The sequence below is a fragment of the Momordica charantia genome, assembly GCF_013281855.1.
Source record: "Momordica charantia cultivar OHB3-1 chromosome 2 unlocalized genomic scaffold, Mcharantia_2.0 BLBB01000002.1, whole genome shotgun sequence".
Taxonomy (NCBI): domain Eukaryota; kingdom Viridiplantae; phylum Streptophyta; class Magnoliopsida; order Cucurbitales; family Cucurbitaceae; genus Momordica; species Momordica charantia.
In genome coordinates, this window is record NW_028275160.1 from 3,216,203 (window position 1) to 3,233,565 (window position 17,363).

Below are 17,363 nucleotides of genomic sequence, written 5' to 3' on the forward strand. Positions count from 1 at the left end.
AATTAATAAATAAAAAGAAAACAACAATAATAAAGAAATACGCAGAAAACTCCAAATATTTTGTTTAAAGAAAATAAGTTTTTTTTTTTCTTTCTAAAAGTGATCCCTGAATCAAATCAAATTAGAGTACTAAAATTGAAGAAATCCAACTATTTATTTGTGCTCTGCTTCGACGGAAATGGTCGTCGCCGGCCGGAATCATCGCTCAACGAGAACCACCTGAAAATTTCGAAAGTCGCAGCGAACAACAACGACAATATATAATACAATTTCTTCTTCTTCAATCGCTTAAACTTCCATTTTTCAAATCCTCTCCACTCTCCGATCTCCGCTCCCCTTCACTCCTTCAATCGCCGAACGCCGGCCGCCATGTTAGGGCTCATTTTTCTCCACTCGCTTATGCGATTGCCCCTCATTTTCGTCTACGATCTCGTATGTATCCCGCTGTTTCACCTCAAGCAAGCCATTCTCAGCCTTGCTACCGTTTTCCGGTTCTCTTCTCCGCCCGGGAGAAGATACGAAGAGCTACGACGGAGGAACGACGGTACAGCGGAGGACGAGGTCATGTGCTCCATCTGTTTGACGGAATTCGCGAGACAAGATTCCGTGTACGAACTTCCCGATTGTGCGCACGTCTTCCATATCAATTGCATCGAGAAGTGGATGGAGAGGAACAACTTCACCTGCCCGCTCTGTAGGTGCTTCTTCAACATCGAGAATCGCCCTGAGAAACTCCGCTTTGTCATTCCAGATAATCCTTCTTGCCTCTATTATTTCTTGCAGTGATTCTGATCGTGATCCGTTTTTTGTTTGTTTTCTTCCGATGGAGGAAAGGGATTGATTCATTGTTCGACTGTAGATTGTACTGGAAATTTCTTCGGATTTCATCTCCTTTGTAAAAAAAAAAAAAGTACCAAAAATCTTCGTTCTCCGAACTTTGTAATGTCAGATTCATCTGTAAATACAACGAACTTTGTAATTGTTTGTTCTGAATCAATTTGGTTGGAAATTCATTTTAATGACTAATTAATATTACCGATGCTTTAGATTTGTGAAATGGTTGGATTGAAGGATGATCATAAATCAATATGTTGATAATCCAATAAAAGGTTGCTATGAAATTATTAAGATTTAATTATATAATTTGTTTTAAATGTCAAATGCATGAACTTTAAGGCTAATTAAAGTTCCAGAATTGCCCAATGCCCAATTCCATGGTGACAAGTATGCTTTCAAATTAATAATGGCAATGATGAACACAAAAGTCAATTTTTATTTATTTATTTATTTTGGTTAGATGTATTTATGATATTTTACAATTTTTAATTTTGTTCTTAATATATTAACATTTTTTTAGTTGAATCCCCACTGCCAGCTGCCATTAAAAGTTATACTAATACGTTGACATAACATTGTTCTTTATTTGTCAACAAAAAAAAAAACATTGTTTTTCTTAAATACAATTAAAATTTTGGAGGTTTTTTTTTCTATTTTTTTTAATTAATAAGAATTGATGACTTTAATAAACATTAGATTTTTGTAATCATATATTCACATATTCAAATACATCATTAAACTTTAAAAAATATCTAATATGTTATAGACCAAATAGATACAAATTTCGAAGTCATTACAACAATAGCTTTTTTTTTTTTTTTTTTTTGCGATAATTAATTAAATTTGTGCTAACAAATATGCAAGCCACCAACATGAGCATAAATGGTAAAGACATATAACTCATTTCCTAAGATCAGAAGTTCAAATTCTCATATTTCATCTAACTCAACAGTAAATAATACATCTACTCCTCTTAAGGTCGGAAGTTCAAAAAAAAAAAAAAACCGACTTAGAAGCTAACGTGTTGCCATTTCTTGAGATAATAGTATTTTCTAGAAATACATTAGTTATGAGCAGGATATGATTTCGTTTTCATTGTGATTGCCATGATGCATAAATTGTCTTAATATAATAGTTGTTTTAGTACAAGGGTTGTTTTGATATATATAATGGTACAATTAAGTATTTATATTTTCATCCATCACATTTTCAATTCTATCCTTAATATTTTGTAAGTTTCATAATTTCCCTTTTATGTATTACTATTTTTAAGCATACCCCTATCATTTATATATTTAAAAAAACATATTAATGTCATACGAACAAACTTTTAATGAAACTATAACAGTTGGTGGAAAAGATTTGATTGAAAATTATTATATATTAGAGACAATTACATACTTAGCTCTAAACAATTAATGACGAGAATCAGAAAAAAAATAAAAAAATAAAAAAATCATGCAAGTTCAAAACAAGTCTAGAAAAAAACTAAAAGTAGAACATTTCAAAAACATAAAGAATTGAAATAAAATAAGTCTAGAAATTTAGAGAATCTATACAAGATTTGAACTTTTATATTTATATTACTATTTTTAGTTTTTTTAGTTTTTTTTTAATATTTATTTGACAGAAATATTACAAAGTGGTCACAATAACATGATGTTCCTAACAGCAAATGGCATAAAAGAAACCAAAAAACCTGTCATTTCTGTAGGCATTTGACACCAAAACGAATATGTTCAGACATCTCCTGTTCATTCTGTTCGTTCTCAGACATCATCTGATTTCTAACTGACATCCAACAGACTTGGAAAGAAATCACATTTGATTGTTCATTTGATTCAAAACTGCTAAAAAAAAGACAAAAATACGAAGTTTGCGTGAAAATGTTTTGTTTAAAAGACAACCAAACAATTTTTGGATGTCACTAGTCAGAAACTGTACCAAGATTTTGCCATCATATGAGGTGACAATGGTTTGTCACGATGAATCTTGCTCATTCAAATCAAGTCGTATCACAATAAAAAGAGACGAGTACATCTAATTATTGCTGAAAATTTTATTATCCGTTCCTTGTTATATGGACAGTCATTACATACAAAGACTTAAGGTAGAATGGTTATGACCATGAAATACAAATCACCTGTCATCCCATCCCGGTGGCATCGGAACTTCGATCACAGTGAAGGCCTCACATTAACAAACAGCGGTTATCGGGGTAGCTATGTGTCCCAGTAACAAACTGGGACTTACCGACTATGTGCAACCGCGACAAACTTTGACTTGTACAAGCCTAACCAGCCCTGCATAAAGACAGTTACCAACTTCTAACAGGAAAAAGCTAACCATTGTAATGCATGTTGAGTTGCTCTGGTGAGAACCTTCAGAAAAAATCCATATCCATTGGACTAAGCACCCCATCATCTTCCCAGTTTACGACCTTGGCCTTTTCATCTTTCCCAGTCAGGTGAAGAGGTGATTCTAATGGTGGTGGGACCTTCATTACAAAAAAAAATGCAGATGCTAAGAACATAATATAATCATCAATGGTTGATAAAGAGTTGAACATGGTTACGCTCTTCAAGAGATCAATGGCAGCTAAGTTTGGTACAGTTTTCCTAAACGTCAATAGCTTTTCCTTGCAAGTAATATAAGTTTAAGTAGAGAGGATCCGTACCATACATCGGATCAGCGGCCAGTTGATTGATTGGAAAAATGGGTGCTCTTTGATTTCGTTTGCACCTGTACTTGATCCTAAACGTCGGGCGGGGTCTCTTTGTAGCAATGCATTGATCAACTGCCTTGCAGCAAGACTTACCTGGAAGAGTAAGTGAATCAGTAGTTGGTTCTGAAGGGATTGAAAGATACCAGATACGGCAAAAACTGCAAGTTTAATGCATCAAAAATGGCGATCCTTGAAGTTTCCAGCAATGCCTTTTCATAGTTCAGATGCATAAAGTGATAAATGTTATGACTATCTAACAAGGACCCCTAATTCTCAATAATTCGAACAAGATGCATAATGAATACACCTTTGAGAGGTTTGAACAAAAATATGATACTCGAGGTCGAGGAGGCTAGACAAAACTTGCCCACTAGCTAGCAAATGCTACATGTAGTAGATCAGATAAGCCTTTGGTCTTGTTTGACCAATTTGACAATCCCAGTTAGACTAACTACTTTATACACCGACATCCTTTTGTTTGTTCGAAGTATCTTCTTTAGTGAGTTTGAAAACCCCATATAAAGTTGCTATGATGTACCCTAATTGCACTAAATCAGATAGTAACTTGATACTCAAGGATAGAAGCAATGTATCAAATAATTCTTTGCAATAGATCTTTTATTTTACCGGAATGCTACTCGGGAAGGTGAGATCTTTGTGCAAGATGTTACCGAAAGTTTTCTGCCTATTCTTTCCCCTGAAAGGTGTGCGACCGTAAAGCATCTCATACAACAATATACCTGAATCCCAAACACAACCATTTTTCAATTCTTGAATTAGAAAAGCATCACATCAAAATCTTATGAATAGTAAAGTAAGCAAAGATGTTCTCTATTCAACATAAATAGATACGGAGAATAAGTAATTTGATGATAGAAATGTGAAAGTAGGGTGGTTAACTAACAAGAACATATTGTGTGATTTTATTTATCAAGGCAATATAAAGATAGTTCATAGTTACAATTTACAACCACATAAATTTCTGGCTTGTTCCAAGTAATCAACACGAATGAATTCATGCAATGTGATCAGTTATGATGCAAACAAGTTTCAGTTACTTGTGGCATTAGTAGTTTCCTCAAATTAATTGTCTTTACAATGTCATGTTCGCAATTTTAGTTATAGAAAAAATTAAGACAAGGTAAGTGCAGGCAGAAACAGACAAATGGTCTTGCAAGTCCACCAAGGTCTTACCTAGAGCCCACCAATCAATAGAGCTGCTGTGGCCCTCGCCTGTTATAATTTCCTGCAATCGAAGCACCAATAAGGATTTGAGAAGAACTAAACCAACGAAATCATCATCATCTCATATTATTAAGGTTGCCAGTCCTTCAGAATACCATTTATGAGTGTTTCTAATAAACCAACTTTTTTTGGATACACTGGCTTGTGCATCTCTCGAATGTTTTCTTAGTTGAAGATGCAATTTATGTGCCACTGCCACTATCATGCTCTGAAAGCAAAAGAAATCTGAAAAAGTATGTCTTTTGTCATCATTTTCTGTCGAACTTGGGAAAAAAACCCATTCCAAATCACCGGTAGCAAAGGCCAAATTATCTATTTCTTTATAATCTGATCTGACTAATTAGTCTTTAGTTACTGAATTACTTATTTTTTTGTCTTTTCCTTAGGGTTCCACATCATGTAAAAAGTATACCTAATATTTTATGGCTCCACAAAAAGCATCTTATTAAACAAACTAATCAAAGAAAATAAGTAGTATGAAGTACGTGAACGCATAACTGGGGATTCACCATACAGGAGCAATATACTCTTCAGTTCCAACAAATGAATTTGATTGTGTGACTGGCTCCGCAACAAATACTGGGGGCGGTTGACTTCGAGATCTCCTTCTCTTGTTAGTCACTGGGTACTTCACAATCTGTGATTCAAAAAGTACAATTAGTAAACTCTTTACAAAGTAGATGGGATTGTATCAAATGTCATCTAACAGAAGTTTGCATGAGTGTAGACCATATATATAACTAGCAGATCAATATATACGAACACCTAATTCCAACAACAATTTCCACTGTCAACTAGTGCAAAAAGCACATTTCCCTCTATTGTCATATCTCTCAAGCCTAGCTAAGTAGGATTTTTTTTTTTTTTGCTTTCTAAATTTTTTGTGCACAATGCATGTGAACCTTGATTTTTCATGGTTCCAGCTTCAATCCGCTTAATATGATATAGCAAAACAATAGTTTCTGGATCCGGTGGGTGGGAAAATTAAGATGACTGCGTAGCTCATGGACAGGACTCCACAAGCTCGAATCAGTTTTTTACTTTATCTAATTGAGCTTACCTCCATGTCAGGGGACTATGCACTCCTCTTGTGCTACACTTATATTTAATAAATGTACTGCAGAGTTTCAATTTGAAAAATCCCAACTACTTAATCAGCTTTCATTTCTTCAGCATCTAACCTTCCACTGCCCCCAGCCTATGGATATGGCATGCCCCATAGTAGTTTGACGTGACCATTGTTATGTATGAATGATGCATGGCTCAAGACTTGTATCCAATAATTAACACCATTTCCTAACTTAAAGAGAATGAAAACCTTGAATATGAGTCTATAAAAAGTGGTGTTAAAATGGTTCAATAAGAAATTGGGATGCACCTGTGGTTTGCAGGATGTCATAAGTGATAAATCGAAGTCAGCAAGAATAACATGTCCGTCCTTTTGGAGAAGAATATTTTCGGGCTTCAGATCCCGATAAATGATTCCTGCATCAAATCGTGAAAAATTAGAAACCAACCAGATAAAATTGAAGGCTTTTCTCTAATTAACAATGCAGTTTATCTTGTCACACAGTAAACCTTCCATATTCTAAAATATAAATGGTGAGCTGAGATTTAACTAATATCGAGTTAAGTAAATCTACGTTTTAATACCCTTGTGAATAACATGGAGATTATTCCCAAGGCCTTCACCACAAATTCTTTGGAGTTCTAAATTGCCTAAAATGAAAAACACTCGTGACAAAATTTGGAAAAACCGCCCTAGGTTCAATCTCTCCCCTACTCGTCTGTTTTGGAAGATTTAGAGGGAGAGAAAAAAAAAATGTTTTTTTAAGGATGTCTTTAGGGACCACAGGAAGTCAAGGAGAATATTTTCCTCTTGGCCTATAAATGAGTAGTACTCCTAATGGTTTTTTCATTCCCCTTTTTCAATCTGCATTAGTGATTGAGTTTGGTTGGGCATTTTGCCCTTCCCTCTCTTTGTATTCTACCTCTCCTTTTTCAATGAAATGTTTCTTATCCCCACCCCCATCCTCTCTCCCGAAAAAGGAAGGGCAGATTTGGGTTGATGATGAAAATTAATGAATCTTCAAATCTGTATGATCTTTATAAATGAAGTCAAAACGTTATTGAAGTTGAAACAATAATTCTTATTTTTCAGAAAACCCTTCTGTAAGTTGGTGTTATTATCAGGCAACTCAAAGCAACAGAAGAATAGGAACAAATATTGTATATATGTCAGATGAAATTGTAGGAACCGAAAGATCAATGTTACCTAGACAGTGAAGATATTCCAAGCCAATGACGACCTCTGCAGCATAGAACCTGAAGATGAGAATGGGGCATAACAAGTTGAGAGTGTCAACACGCCTTAGGTGAAACATGAAAGAAGTAAACACATTGCTAACTAGTTCTAACACAAAATATTTTTCAACGCTGAAAAGAAAAACTAATATATCCTTTTATACAACTTTTGTAGAAGTCTGAGCCTCACCAAATTAGATCTGCATCATATTCACAAACTAACTTAGACTCCAACTGGAAGAAATGTACAGAATGAGAATAGTGTGCTATTACAGTACTACGATTCAATACTTTATTTCAGATTCTTTTCCCCATTTCTATAGTTGGGTCATACCTAGAGCTTAAGGTCTTACTTAACTTCCCCATATTATAACGTCAAGTAATAATCCCAATCCTAACTTGCTAAATGAAAAACTTTAGAAATTTATGGTATTAATTAAAAAGGGTACCTTGCAGAATCCTCTTTAAACATTTTCATTGGCTGCTTATCAAGCAATGCAAATAACTCCCCACCAGGGAAAAAGTCTGTTATCAAACAAACGTGTGTAGGGGTCTGAAAGAAAACACAAATAATGGTATCACTACACAGCTGTCTTTTGTAATATGTACATGGTTAAACAAGGAAGAATCAGCAGCACTATACTGATGTCGTGGGTGAAAAATATTTAAAAAACAAGAAAACTAGACTATCCATTAGCCAAAGACTATATTTCAGTTCATACTTATAATTAATTGATCATCAGACTTGCTCAACTTTAAACATACAATTTGCTGCTATCAACAATATTGATCTTTGCATTGTAAGATAGCTAAACTTCGTAGAATAACGGAAGGAAGAAAAGTAATCAACTGCAGTTAAATTCAAATTTTCATGTTATGTATTGAAGCAAGGCATGTCATAATTGCTCCCTAGTAGAGGGTGGCTTTAGTCATCCATCAAATCCGCCTCAAGAGAGTCAGACAACACATGAGATGCAAAATATTTTCTTATGGGAACAGCTCTTAACATTATAATAAGCCGTGTGAGTTTGAAAACAATGCCCTTTAGCAATTGCCGAAGCAGACATTGGTGTGGTGGATTTCTAGCGAGAGTTTCATAAACATGCCATATTTGCAAAAATGAGCAGGATTACTTCTAACATGTGCATGTAGAATTAATTTGGAAAACAGATATGGAATAAGAAATGATTGCACCTCAAATGAAGTGTATAGTGTTGGAAGAAAAGGATGATCCAGAAGCGCAATGATTTGCCTTTCCATGCATGCTCTGTGGACCTTCACATAAACAATTAATCACAAATTACTCCTCAATAAAGGTGATTAGAAGAAGTAACTATATAACTAGTTGGTACATTCGTTCAAGACCCTGTGATATTATACCGAAGCATCTCCAACCATCTCTGTCCAATTTTCAGAAAATTTTTACTCATGTACTTGTAGATATGTTTTTGAGCAAAGTCTCTTTTAATCTTAAGTCTCTGTTATGGAGATGCATGGAGTCCTCTCGAGGCAATCATGAACTCTACAGAGCTTTTGAAGTGCCTTCAAGAAAACATCAGCTTAGAAAAATTGATTTCTTGCAATCCACTCTACGATTGCAAACAAGTTTACGAAGCAGAAATCTTCAGGTGTTCTAGTAAATCAAACCATGGATTTCTTATAAGACCTTGTTTCGATTCAAGAGTGCTGATTTCTCCATTGCTTTCAAGGCATAAAGTTCGTCTGTACCTAGAAGTTCCACCAGATGAACACTGCAGCAAATATGCTGCATAAGTTAACAGAGCAGGGTACAAAATTAACAAGGCTTCATGAAACCATAGATTACGGAACATCCAAAGGAACAAGATAGCATGCTTTCCAGAAAGTACATTAACATGGTCAAGAAAGATAAATTTGAATAAGAATGCTTGGCATCAAGCCAAAAGTAAAGGTCCAAATAGCAGCATCCAAGCCCTAGATAGAGAGTGAATGAAATAGAAAATTCTAGCACAGTCATATGGCCTTTCTTCTCAAAGGGTGTGGTTGAGTGCTCTTCAGGGATGCTTTCTTTCTCTTCTTTATTCGAGTTATCTAAAATGAAAGTTTTTCTGTTCAGATTTAGTCCACATTATTCGAGATCCAACCACCTAAAGGAGTAAGGCCTCTTTGTGGAGTTCGAATTTGGGAAGGGGTAAATACTTTTGGTAAAGTCCAAGCTAGAAACCCAAATATTCTCTTTCCCCAAGAAGAAACTGCTGAGAGACATTTCATTAACTGCCCTGTTACATATGGTTTTTGGATGAGATTGCTGGATAGTGGATACTTTCTGTGGCTATGCCTCTCCCTAGAAGTATAACAATCACTCGATTTCTCTCTCTCATGGTTCGCAGACACAATCTTAGAAGGAAAGCCAAAATTGTTGGCTAAATGCTGCTAGAACAGTTTTTTTGGGAGATTCGGCTAGAGCGGAATAAAGAACTTTCCAAGGAGTGGATATAGATCCTCTGCAAGTTTGGTATGCAACCTGGAGTAGTCTAAATAGTTTTTTTTGTAACTATGATCTTTTGCTTATTTTTGTTGATTGGAGGAACTTTTAGTGACCCTGGCCTCCCTATTGTATATTTTATCCATTCAGTGATGTAGTTTCTTATCCATAAAAACCTTTTGTCAGTATAAGCTAATGCTGTCCCCAAGTGATTATGGAAATCTTTGGAATAGTTTCATTTGCCAATAAAAATACTATAACATTACCTGCCAGTGTCTCCACAACCCAGTGGTTTAATTGGTTTGAAATGTTGAAGTCCAATTTTTTCACCACGTCGAATAATCTACAAAGAAATTTAAATTGACAAGAAGAAAACCATAGCAAGATTCAGAAACAAGTAGGATAACAAGTAAAAATGCTCCTTGAAACAATATTTAGTGCTAAAGAAACTGCTGCCTCAATCTATTTTATGTGGACTAGCTCTACCTCTGAACCTAACGAAAGAGGGAATGTACTCGGCTAGTTATTAAGACGCATGGATGAAATAAAACAGTACAAGGTAAAATTACGAAGAATCTAGAAGCTGGGAACAATATAATCTTGATTTCGGTACTGGATTTGGAAGCTTATAAAAGAAAAATGCAAAGTTAAGAAGAAATTTGGAGGCAACACGACTGTTGGATATATTTTTTTTTTTTAATTTCAATAGTCGAGATAACAAAAAAGAAAAAGGATAAAAAATACAATGGTACATAAGTTACCTTTTGTATAGCAGTCCAAGAAGGATTATGCTTCTTGTGAGGCCTTGGGAAGACTGGTTGAGAATGAATTGCCCATAAATCTTCTGGTCTCTGAAATTGAAACAGTTGGATGATTAAATTACAACATCTTTCTTTTAGCAATCAAGAGTTTGAAACCAAACAATTGACATCTCTAGAATGCTTGACAGATTTTTTTCAGGAGAACAAGGGTCTGTTTGGTAATGGTTATAGTTCATATTTCTAGCTTATCTTTTTTCATAAATGCTCCTAAAATCTTTTTTTTTCCTTTTTAATATCCATGAGTGTCCGACCAGCTTGTGTGCACCTTGACTAATGTCACAGGAAAACCATTTGCCTTACTATATTTGGTTACCAAGGAAACTCATAAGATATTAAAAATCTTGGATAAGTAACCACCATGGTTTGAACCCATTCCCTCTAAGTCCTTTACTATTAACGTTGGCCCTTATTGACCACTAGACCAACCCATAATGGTTGAATGGTCATAAAATCATGAAGACAAGTTTCCCCTTTTTTCTTTCTAGTTTTACAAATTTTTAATGAAATTATTATTTGTACCATTTTGACTTATAAATTATATGTTAAATATCATCAAGCTAAAATATCACCCAATAAATTTTCATATTTCATTATATAAAAATAAAATTCAAGAAAAAGTTTATTTTTTTCCAATTTAAAATAATACAGAACTAGAAATAAAGAAATGCTATTTCTCTTTAGAAGAAAAAAAGAACAAAAAACAAAAGATGATTCCTAAACCACATCCCTATTTCCTTTAGGAAAAAGGGAAACGAGAGTGTAATAGAAAAGGGACCTGAACACATAATGTAAATTCCTTATATTTAGATACATAACAAACACAAAAACAAAAAAAACCTTAAAGTCAGAAAAGAGTCGGTCTTTTGTTGCTTATATAAATACATTAGTTAGTTATGTTAATTCAAACATAGAGCAAAAGAAGTACCTTACCAAGTTGGCATCGGGAAGTTCACGAACAGCCTCATCGACATTCTCTGCAGTGGCTTTAACCTATAAAGGAAAAACAAGTACTGAATACAAACCAAGTGCTGATAATCGATCTTTTGACTAATCTGACAAAAAGAGTCGAGTTTCTATCATTATTTGCCTGCGTAATAACCAAAAAACTTAAACAGACGGGACAGTTTCAATTTCCGAATCCTGCCCTAAATGCCTCAATTCTCTTCTCTAGCTATGATTTTTGCAGCATTTCTAGTTACTAAACAGAAAGTGGCCTATGTTGTGACTTGTGAGACACTTTTTCCTGCTTCACCCCCATCATGATTTTTTTATATGTGTCACATGATTAAAGAGCCATCCTTGATATATTCAGAAGTAAATGTTTAAGCAGAACACTAAATAATTTCAATAAGAACTTTTGTGATTAGTACCTACCTAACTAAATACATGTCAAAGTTATTGCAGTTTAAAATATATAAACAAGTTTTTTATACATTTTTGGTAACCAACACAACACCTAATCAAAATTCTAAGTTTTTTTTAAGCACGAGATAAAATGAGGAAGGATCAAGGGCAAAAGACGCAATAAGACTAATAAAAGGGAAAAAAAATATAAGTTATACCAGCATGGCACTTTGTTGTTCTGCTGTCTCAGAAAGGCGGTTTTGCAAAGGTTCCACATGGCCACTTCCATCTAGCTGTACACCAATAAAGTACTGAAGCTCTCCCTACAAAAATAAAATGTGATTCACAAGAAAAGGTCAAATGGGATAGAATTTGCAATATAATATGCTGAAATTCAAGTGTCAAATGGGATAGAAAGTTTTAACAGTCACCGTTTCATCACGCATCGGTTGCAAGTGGAATAAATTCCAGAACTTCTTACCTATAATTCATAAAATCAGGTAATTTAACATGCTGCTGCTAAATGATGAAGGGCAGAAAACTTCAAAACTGTACATCAAATGTGATCATTCAAACTAAATCCTGAAATCTGAAGCAAAATTAACCAATAGAAATCATTAAAGGTCATTTTATCAGGGTGCATCCTATATGTGGTTCATCTTTATAACACCACAGTATTTTCTTACCAGTCTTGGTATAGTTGATCAACTGAACAGTTATTTCTCTTTGCTCCCTGATTGCATCTCTTATCTTTGAGACAGTTTCTTGATCTGTTTCAGGTCCTTGGAGAAACCTGTGTGATGAATGGGAAAAATACTACCTTTATTAAGAAAAAAAATCTGCTAAAATTTATATGGAACTTTGGCGTAAGTTAATCAAACCAGAATTTTATGATAAGTGCAAATTAACTAGATGTAATGCAGTTAAATTCCCAGCTGGTTATATGTTTAAGCATATTATTCATCATAAAGACTATGAAGTCTTTTATACTCGTGTCGAGCAAGATACAGAACGATAACTTTCTGAGACACCCCACAGAAGTGGAAAGAGAAATAATGAATAGCTTGAAAAAGTAAGGAAGATAAATTGAAACTTAAGGGTTTTTTTTTATTGGAAGTAAGAAAAAAAAACACATAAAAGATACTCTTTTTTTATGAAAAGATTCAAATATGATGTCTCTACCGGCAGTTCCGTCCCAAAATTTCTTCACGTGTATATTCTGTCAATTCAAGAAAGCTGTCGGATGCAAATATCTGCATCCAAACGTAAAGTTATTTTAGCAGCAGTCCTTCATATCAAATAAATATTTGTGCATTATCATAAGTACGAACCATGAGATATGATTTATAGGTTAAAAGGGAAAGTTATACAAGATTCATCAAGTAATTTTCATGACAAGTTAATTTACCTCGGTATGAATCACGAAATGTTTGGTTTTATCTTAAAAGGGACTATAATATGCAAACAATCGTGCCAGATGGAATGAAAAAGAAATAGAGATGCATTATGAACAAGATTTTGCTTCTTTATGAGCACTTTAAATTTATTCCACCTCTATGATTAATAAGTTCATGTTCACTCCATGGTATCAGACCCAGTGTAACTATAACCTCTCATACAGTATAAGAAAGTGATCTTACAATTGGATTGTCAGGAAGTCTTGGATCAGTAATGACAAAATTTTTCTCAATGCGTTCCAATGTGGTAGCTAAATCAATTCCTTGGCGAACATCTCTGTCCATTTCAGAACGGTCCCAACTATCAGACCGCTCTATTTCATCAGTCATCAAAATTTCCGGTTCAAAGGTTATTGTCTCTTCAAGCTTCCTTGAACTGCTCATAGATCTCCCTTTAAACCTGCAAGATACACAAGAAAGAGCATCCTGAAATCCAATACCACAAAGTGATAGTTACAAGTCATATTAACCAACCATTCAGTCGTAGTTATGAAATTATGCATTAATTGCATGAGTCCCTAAGTAACTAAATCTTCAACAGCCAATATTGGAATCAACACAGTGTAACAATCAACAATTCGGTAAGAATAACTCACCCCATTAAAGAAACGCGACTCGATAACCTAGGTTTCTTGCCTAAGCCATCATCTCTGGGATCCTGTTGAGGAGTTTGTCTACCAGGTGTATCATTTGCAGCTTCAACTGACTTTGGAAGAATATGGTCAAGATTAAACTTCTCTAAGTATTCTTTATTCCTGGTACTGTCGTGACTCACAGCTCGACTATGAGATCGAGGATTCTTCACAGTTTGAACAACCTCTGTGATGGAAACCAATGCCTTTTCCTTCTGGCGAGCTGAAAAATCAAAGTGAAATTAGAGGTGAAGATAGCATCTTATTCAATAGAATTTTGGAAGATTGGTTACCATCATAGCGGATTAATGACTTAGGCAACCCATTTGGTCGTAATGCTCTCTCATTGATACCTTCTGTGAACTTGCTTACTTCTACCTGCATTCTGCCATAGAAAATTCCATTCTTTAAAATGAGATAAGAGTTTATATTTACCAAAAAAAAACATTATAGTAATAAGACCAAAGCTCCAGCAAACTCCATACAAGTAATTGAGAGAGATTTTAATTCCTTGCATGTGACTTATAGTTGAAGATTCTTAGACATCGTTCTACAAAGCTTAAAGACCACACTACACTGAGTACTGAGATAAAATCTCATGCTAAAATTTGAAAGTGCGTGTTGTGTTTCTTCAATATCTTAGTTCATCAGTCTTTTGCACTCAGAATCTTGTGGTCATGTATCACCTTCTCTGTTCTCTTTGCATTTAGTAGCTCCAAGTCTTATCATTCTGACGATTCTACCAGAACCAGAAGTTAATACACAAACAGGGGCATGGAGACAATATACTCCATGGAAAGATGGCACGGGAGGAGTAACTTGAGAAAACCAATAACCAAGAGAGTTACAACTTCATGGTTTAAAAAACTGAACTTAGACTGCTATTTTTTCACAGAACTAATATAATCAACAGACCCCCTTCCCAGCACCATTTAATTGAAGAAGAACATAATGCAACCAAGAAAGGCCTGGTCATTTTCTAGCATCAACCATCAAAATCAAATGTGCACACAGAAGTGTCCGCATTAGCATATTATTCAAAAGACGAAGAAGGAATCAGACCCAATAAATTTAGTAGTATTGCCATTGTCATCCTTGATAGGCGTGACTGTCAGAAGTTTTTCTGTTCATTACAATTTTCTGCACAGAATCTTGTGGTCATGTATAACTTTCTCTGTTCTCTTTGCACTTTAGTAGCTCCAATTTTTATTATTCTGATGATTTTACCAGAAGTTGATACACAAGCACAAGCATGGAGACAATATACTCCATGGCGTGTTGGCACAGGAGCAGAAACTTGAGAAAATCAATAACCAAGAGAGTACAACTTCATGGTTCAAAAAATGTTAGACTGCTATTTTTCTGGAGAACCAATATAATGCAACCATGAAAGGCCTGATCATTTTCTAGCACCAACCATCAAATTCAAACGTGCACACAAAAGTGCCCCCATTAGCAAAAGATTATTTAAAAGACGAAGAAGGAATCAAACCCAATAAATTTAATGGTATTGCCGTTGTCATCCTTGATAGGCGTGACTGTCAGAAGATTCCAGAAAGGAGTGCCATTCTTCTTGTAGTTCAAGAGCCTCCCGCAGTAGCTTTTGCCGTTTTTCACTGCATATCGAATTTTGTCAACTTCTTTCTGGTCCGTCTCTGGTCCCTGAAGAAAACGACTGCCACCCAAAAACAAACGGACAAAAACTCACTCAGTACCCAAGTATGAAATTTTCAGCTCACTAAAGCTTCGCTGCAAGTCAATTTTCATTTTACTTTTACCATTTGGAAGCCAGCCATCTTAGACAGAGGTAAAAAGTCCATTTTAGCATCAAACCCAAGATATGGAGAACTGATTATGAGCCCATACTATCCAGCTGAGCCTCTATGAAAAATTTAGAAAAAGCGAAAGAGTACATCCAAGTACTAGGCATCTGGGTATTCCAAATTACGTCCGAAATTGGACTTTGGAGGTTTGCTGGAAGATCTCGAACTCTTTCTGGGCGTTGCTTTCTAATTCTAATGATTCTCCGACCATAAATTCTAAACATTATTTTCAGGAAGTTAAAAAACCTCATTTTCATTATAATTTTGGCTTATTGATAATGTCCCCGTAATAAGAAACTAATTACAATGGCAAAATTTTGTTGGCACTGGAAGAAAACTCCAAAAACAAAGTTTAAAAAAAAAAAAAACCCCCCACAAGTACGAAGAAGTTTTTCCTCTTTAAATATGCAGAAAGGCCTTTTCAAATAAAATCTGCAGAAAGAAAGAAACTTTTTGAAAATCAGAGAGAGAAGGCAATATGGGTTCCCTAAATTTCTGGTGAAAAATAAATAATCACAAATCATCTTTTAATTGGTGTCCTTATTCCTTCCGCTATTTGACCCAGGACTGTACTTTCTTTTCTTTGGTTTGCCTTCATATTTTGTAGCTTTGGTTTACTCCAAAAAGTTTCTTTCTTTTTTTTTCCTTAGTCAGTGAATTGATCTTACCAGTTCCTTCCAATGACTTCCTCAGACGCATAACCAGTCATGCCAAAAAACCCACTGCTCGCATAAACGATGGGGCACTCCGGTTTAGTGGCATCAGAGACAACGAATGTCTGTTCCAAAGAAGCCAAAGCATCCTTCAACTCTTGTGATACCCTCGGAAAAACTCCCGAGGTTTCTTTGCTAAAGCTAGACGTTCTTCCTGAGTCACTGATTTTCTCCGATGACCTTTTGCTGCCGCCTCCCTCCCCTGATGCTCTCCCCACAATGGCCTTGAAACTGCCTTCCTCCACGTCTGTCTCCACCACCAGTCCCCATTCCGCCGCCCTTTCTGCTATAATTGCTTCTGTTGTTACCGCCCTTTTGGAAGAAGATTGCGAATTTTTTCTGTCTTCTCCTGCTTCATTTGATTTTCTGTCAAATGCCATCCATTTGTCTGCAGGCTCACTATTGCCGACGTCTCGGTTGTTCTCCATTGATTTTGTCCCTCTTTAGTTTGTGGACAGAGCAACCTGCCAAGTAGTGTCAAATTAATTTCCAAATTTAGATACTCTAGAGAAAAAGAAAAAGATGAGAATCTGAGACAATCAGAAGCCCGGTGTAGAAAAGAAAGTCAAAGGTTAAACAACAGCACTTGACAATGGAAGGGAAATGAAAACCAACTGCAAAAGAGAGAATAACAATTGAAAACAGAGAGTAAGAAGTTAACAGAGAGTAAGAAGTTATCTTCCCCCCAAAAACCAACCAAGCAAAACTCAACATAATTACAGGAAACGCAGAAGAGCTGCTGACATAGGAAGCAAAAGGCATGTACCAGCATGACTTCAATTATATGGACAAAAAAAGCAGAGTGAACCCACTTAGAAGTTGCTCCCACATAGGACTTGGAGTAGAATTCAGAGCTATGAAGTGAATTCTGAAAACCCAAAGACCTCTTTTTTGGGGTCCAGAGTGAAATTTGAGACCCAGAAGCTGTCTGAAGAATTTGATCGAACAGGTGGTGTGCAGAGGGGATGACGGTTGAAGATAACGTCCCCATTCGCCAT

At 35.4% G+C, this 17,363-nt stretch overlaps 1 protein-coding gene across 7 annotated transcripts; it reads right to left on the minus strand.

Annotated features, from left to right (window-relative positions):
- Window positions 1–2,872: 2,872 nt before the first annotated feature.
- Window positions 2,873–17,363, minus strand: PHOT2 (phototropin 2). 7 transcript variants are annotated; one of them, XM_088120632.1, is made up of 23 exons: window positions 17,132–17,361; window positions 16,321–16,829; window positions 15,322–15,504; window positions 14,123–14,214; window positions 13,794–14,052; window positions 13,381–13,597; window positions 12,923–12,993; window positions 12,427–12,533; window positions 12,172–12,221; window positions 11,959–12,063; window positions 11,327–11,386; window positions 10,337–10,426; window positions 9,842–9,918; window positions 8,778–8,862; window positions 8,306–8,386; window positions 7,561–7,664; window positions 7,083–7,132; window positions 6,186–6,292; window positions 5,322–5,444; window positions 4,757–4,808; window positions 4,190–4,302; window positions 3,520–3,655; window positions 2,873–3,334 (listed from the first exon to the last, which is right to left on the minus strand). In XM_088120632.1, exons 2-23 carry the CDS (start codon window positions 16,791–16,793, stop codon window positions 3,288–3,290), a joined length of 2,682 nt encoding a protein of 893 aa, XP_087976758.1. In that variant the 5' UTR covers window positions 16,794–16,829; window positions 17,132–17,361; the 3' UTR covers window positions 2,873–3,287. The 7 variants fall into 7 exon arrangements, 5 of the variants coding, with proteins under 5 accessions (XP_087976758.1, XP_022140475.1, XP_022140474.1 ...); XM_022284783.2 differs by having other exon boundaries at window positions 3,515–3,655; window positions 17,178–17,360; XM_022284782.2 differs by having other exon boundaries at window positions 3,515–3,655; window positions 17,132–17,359.

Bases quoted from the DNA above. Each gene is read 5' to 3' on its own strand.
- PHOT2 (XM_022284783.2), bottom strand. From the start codon at position 16,793: ATGGAGAACAACCGAGACGTCGGCAATAGTGAGCCTGCAGACAAATGG. The intron at 12,994-13,380 runs GTAAGATCACTT...GTTTGGATGCAG, and splicing joins GACTTCCTGACAATCCAATT to ATATTTGCATCCGACAGCTT. The intron at 12,064-12,171 runs GTGACTGTTAAA...TTATTTTTGTAG, and splicing joins AACCGATGCGTGATGAAACG to GGAGAGCTTCAGTACTTTAT.